The sequence below is a fragment of the Thecamonas trahens genome (assembly GCF_000142905.1).
Source record: "Thecamonas trahens ATCC 50062 unplaced genomic scaffold supercont1.100, whole genome shotgun sequence".
Classification (NCBI taxonomy): Eukaryota; order Apusomonadida; family Apusomonadidae; genus Thecamonas; species Thecamonas trahens.
In genome coordinates this window covers 2056-7328 of record NW_013657580.1, presented here as the reverse complement: position 1 = coordinate 7328, position 5273 = coordinate 2056, and the positions used below count along the sequence as shown (strand labels likewise).

Sequence of the window (5273 nt, the reverse complement as noted above, 5' to 3'; positions counted from 1 at the left end):
GACAAACTTGTGCATCGCGCAAGCCGCGCGCTCCGCGACGCTCCACAGACGTCGCAACGTCCATCAGATTGCGGTAAAAGAGTAGTACAATGTGTTCATGGCTGCCACAACAGAAAACAGTCGGCGAAGGGCGCGGAGCTGATGGCGTCGGCTACGGCGGCGAGGGCGCCGATGATGCTGTAGAGAAAGCCAAGCGAGTCATGGCGGGGCGTTGGCTCGCGTCAGCGTAGAGGGCGTACGCGGCGTCCAGAATCCAGTTCAAGATGGCGTGCCACCACTTGCACAGCCACGCCGACCGGCAAGCTCGTCCGTCGCAAGAAGTCCCCGCGCTCTCCCGGCTGATCGGGCGTCTACGTGTCGGCCGCCATCACGTGCGGGCGCGCCTCCCACCGGGAAGTCAAGCATCATCGAGTTGTTCACTTTGAGACGCGCGACAACGCGTCCGAACGACCGCACCGATGAGGGTTAAAGGCTGGGATGCCGCTTACACGGCGCCGGCTGCCACAACAAGGCCGGTCGCGACCACGCCAATGGTGACAATGACAAACTCGGCGGCGAGGACGGCGATCGAAGTCTCGGCTTCGGCTTGCTCCATCATGCCGACAATCTGAATGACAATGAGAGCGGCCACAAGGCCTGTGATCTCCATGCGGTGTGCGACTTCGTCGATGTACGGACGAAAGTGCAGGTGAGCCGCGAGCGACACGGCGACTGTCGCGGCTAGCACACCGCTGGTAAAGACCGATCCTCTCGGAATGGTCGCCACCGCCACCGCAATCGCCACTCTTCGCGTGAAAACCACACCCTCATACCACCAGGGCCTCGGCTCGGAAGGTGTGCCAAAGAAAGGCAACAGGCGAATGCTCGGCAACCATGACCATCGGCATCACTGTCGAGCAGCGGGACGAGGCGATCATCGCAGATCTCGCGCTCACTAGCTTGATGGGCGCGCCAGGCCACTGTGCTGGTGACGGCAACTGCAGAGGCAATACCAAGCAGAACACTCAAAGCCGACACCACGAGTGCGATGTGCTCGTCCGAGCCGCAAGCGATCCAGGGTGCCGCATCCAGGTACGAGCGATGGGCACCAGGCGTCGGATCGGGGACGCACGAGAGGTGCTCCAGCAAGTGGTGCAGGAGTGGAAAGACAAAAAGGTAGCCGAGGGTGCCTGCTGCACCTTCGGCTCGGCGCCGCATGCCCTGACTCTGGCATGGCGCGTATCGGAGGGCGAGGCAGAGGAGAACCGGGCCGGCAGTCAGAGCCACAAAGAGCCAGAGGAGGCCCAGTTGCCCCAGATCAAGGCAGCCCAGGCCGGTGAGGGTCAGGCTGGCACGCTGAAGCACGCCATAGATGGTGTGTAGCGACGACGATGATGACAAAAGACCATTCCCAGAGCTTAGCACCGCACCGACTGTCTGCACAAAGACCACAATGGTTTTGAGCACTGCAGAGATCCGGGTTGTCTGTGCAGGCCTGTCGACTACGGCGTACAGGCTTAGCGTGACAAGGCAAAGGCCGATGACCACGACCTCCCAGGCTTTTGCAAGACCAAAGACACCAAGAAGAACGACCACAACAAGTTCGATAATGGAAGACATAGCCAAGGTCTTGATCCTGCCGGTGTGGCTGCGGATCCGGTCCCATAGCGACATCGGCGCTTCCTGCAACGAGCCCGGGGCACGACTGGCGCGGTCGTTGCTGATGCTTTGCGGGGTGACTACATAGCCAACAAGTAAGATGATGCAAAGCACGCCGATGGTCGCGAGGACGGCGGCTGTTCCGGCAGCGCCGAGTTTGCACTGCGTGCACTTCCCGGCAACCAGGCCCGTTGCGTACCATCCGCTTGCACACTTGGCACAAAGCCGACCACTGTAGCCAGCAGCACAAGTTCCGGAGCCTGCACATGCGCCATCAATCGGGCACTTAAGAAAGTAGCTTGGATCCGAGGTGGGGAAGTAGCCGTCAGCCGCACTTGGCTTGGCCTCGCCACCGACACAGTCTCCGCCGATGGGGCAACGATCGCATCGCGCCACCGGAAGACTCGGCGTCCAGAATTGGGCGGTGCATCCACAGCCTGTTCGCTGCACGCCGGTCTCGGCGTCAATCAGCTGCATCGATATGGCATTGACGGGGCAGACGCAGACGAGTGCGCTGTCGCCGTGGGGCACCGGGGGTCGATTCCCAGGGCAGCCATCGATGAGCAGCGAGATGGCTTGTGTAGCCACGTTAGAGAAGCCCTCCACCGCAGCGTACGAGGCCAAGGCGCGGACAGTAACCCAGGATCCGATCTGATCCATCGAAGTGATAGCAATGCCCATGCTTGTCAGCTCGGTGACGTTCTGGCGGAGAATGATCTGCGGCGTTCCGCCGAAGATGGCGAAGCTCCCACCTTTGCCATCGTAGACCTGGAGCTCGATGACGACATCCGAATCAATGACCAGCGCACCGTTGGTGTCGCGAACAACAACAGCAAAGTTGTGCGGTAGAGCAAAGCCCGACGGGACGGCAGTGCCGTTGAGCTGATCCGCGCCAACGAGCCACTCGATGGTGGCAATCGGTGTGGCCACATCACCTCCCCAGCGCACGGGCAGGCACGCGCTGCGAAGATCAGCGCGACTCTTGTTTGTCCCGCGGACAAGAACCCCCAGATCAGTTTTGTGCTCTCCGAGTGCTTGCGAGGCGTATGCCACTGATCCTGCCTCTCCGAGCACGCTGTTGCCCCAGCCGCGGACGCGGCCAGTAACCTCAATCGAGCAGCCGACCAGAAAGAAGAGACCGCCATAGGCAGCGCCATTGTCAGTGACGGTGACGTTGTCCAGTACAACGTGTGCCGCGACGTATCGGACATAGGGGAGGCTGAGCAGAGCCGGGTGAGCGACCGCTCCGGAAGAGATCACCTGCGGGTTAAAGTCCTGCAGGACGGCGAGAACGCCACCAGCGGTGGCCGAGTTACGATCAAAGGTCGAGCTGCCGACAAGCATACTGGTCTTGTAGCCAATGCTGATGACGCCACCGCAGCCGCCGGCATTGTTTCCGGAAAACGTCGTGTCGTTTGCGATGACACTCACGCCCATGCCCTTACCAACAGTCGCCAGCACGGCGCCCCAGCTGGTGACAATGTTGATGTCGATGGCGCAGTTGTTGATGACAACAAGTGCATGTCGACCGACGGCCACGACGCCGCCGGCGACGGCAGCGTTGTTGTACAGTCTGCTTCGGATGATGCGGAGAGATGACGGCGCAACTTGCTTCGAAGTGATGTACGCAAAGCCGCCTGATGAACCGGCAACGCAATTGGAGATGTCCGAATTGATGACATCGACGGCCGCACCATCGGCAATAAAAAGAGCGCCGCCGTAGCCCGGTGCAAGGATGTCAAGGCCGTAGTCAGCGTCGACGGCCGGATTGGCAAAGCCGGACAATACAATGTTGGTAAGCACAAGCCGCGAGCCGCTTCCGACGACCCGCAGCGGTGGAGCACCGAAGATCGAGCGGTTACTGCTGTGGGCGTGAGTGAGGGTGAGCGAATCGAGAACAACCTTCTCACCTCCAGCGATGCTGAACAGAATGCCCTTGCCATGGCAGGAGATGCCGGCGTTGGCGACGCTCGAACCAACGATACTGGCCGACCGTGTGATCTTGATGGCATCCTGCATCCTGCATGTTTCCAGCATCGAGTCGACAGCCACGGTGTCAGACCTGCAGTTGGAGACGTGCGAGAGGGCGGTGGCGAGACAGGCGAGCGAGCCCGGCTGTGTGCAGGCGAAGTTGGCCGGTGGGAGCGGAACAATGCGCTCGGCAAATGGGTTGTCCAGCCACGGATTCGGCAGCTGTAGCGAGAGCAGCAAGCCGTTTGAAGCGAGACGAACGATGTCCAGAAAGCCGTTCCCGTCCAGATCAACGAGCGAGATCAAGGTCTCACCGTTGTCAGAAGCGGCGCTGATGGCAATCCGCTGCGGCGCCGGCGCCAGCATTCCCGGCTCGACAGCCTGCCATACCACCAGATGCGCTCCGCAGACGAGAACGACATCGTTGCCGGGCCCCTCCAAAGACCGACATGATAACAAGCCAGCGATCGATGGCCGCACGCGGTGTCCATGGCAAGGATGGGAGTAACTTGGGTTGGCGGGTTGGTTGTCGAGACCGAGGTACGAATGATGGCGAGCGAGAAGACCGTACTGGTGGCGCGCATGGGATGGTTATCGGCATTGATGATGCTGACGACGTCATCGCCTGTCGCACCAGGCCCGATAGGACCAGCAACGAGAGCACTAGGTCGACCAGGCAGCACAGTCAGCGTGGTACTGCTCCATTTGCACTCATGGCCGAGCTGGTCCAGCGTGACCCAGAAGAGAGGATAAGAGGATGACGCCAAGTGCGGGGCGATGACGATGCCCGAGTCAGAGGGTAGCGGCGAGTGACGAGGACGGAGCGGAGCAATGAGCTCAGATGTTGTGTTGAGTGCCGGCGGGAGGAAGCAGTGGGCAAAGACGGGCGAGCCGGCCTGGATCTGATAGACAAAAACAAGCGAGTTGACGTTGTTGGTCTCGTCCAAGGCCACGATGTACTCGATGGCGAGGGCGGATCGAATGGAGACGGGAACAACGTTGATGATGGTAAACGGCAGCGTTGCGAGGCTAACAAGTGGGTTCCACTGACCACCACCTGCGTTAGGCAGGTACCAGATGCCAGTGGAGGTAGGCGATGAGAGACAAGTAAGCATGAGGTCCTGGGAGCCGTCGCCATCTGCGTCTGCCAGCGAGATGTGGATGGCACCCGTGCCGAAATCAAGGACCTCGGAGAGGATGGGGCCCAGAATGGGCTGGAACTGGCTGGCTTGCACGCCGCTCTGGATGTTGTTGATCAAGGTGATGACTTGATGATGGGTGTCAATAATGACGATGTCGGGCTCGGTGTCTGAGTTGACAAGGCCAGCAATTGCGGCGGCGCGGGAGGCGTGCGAGTACGAGGTGATGGGAGGGAGGGAGTCAAATGCGGAGAGTCTGCGGGCAGCGGGGAGGCAGGCGGGGCAACGAGATACGAGGCACCGCTACTTGCCGAAGTAGCTGATTCGACCACGACGCGCGCAACAATGATAGAGCCAAAGGCACCTGGGTCGGTCGAGGGCGAGACAACAAGCGCAGCGCTGGTGGCCTCTCCCGCGTCGTCGAGTGGCGAGAGCTCGGTGAGGGCCGAAGGTGTCATGGTTGTTGGATCAAAGCGCATGGCAAAGAGCTCAAAGTTGAAGTTATCAACACCAGGCTGGATAGCG

The 5273-nt window shown here is 60.6% G+C and overlaps 1 protein-coding gene across 1 annotated transcript in view; it reads right to left on the bottom strand.

Moving 5' to 3' along the window:
* Positions 1–484: 484 nt before the first annotated feature.
* The window catches only part of AMSG_11541 (uncharacterized protein), a gene marked incomplete at both ends in the record, with an annotated part of 5284 nt that continues 495 nt past the window's right edge, over positions 485–5273 (bottom strand). Inside the window, 4 exons of the mRNA XM_013897158.1 lie at positions 485–783; positions 879–4044; positions 4146–5004; positions 5043–5263. Coding sequence (XP_013752612.1) covers positions 485–783; positions 879–4044; positions 4146–5004; positions 5043–5263 — 4545 coding nt within the window. The remainder of the gene's footprint in view (positions 784–878; positions 4045–4145; positions 5005–5042; positions 5264–5273) is intronic.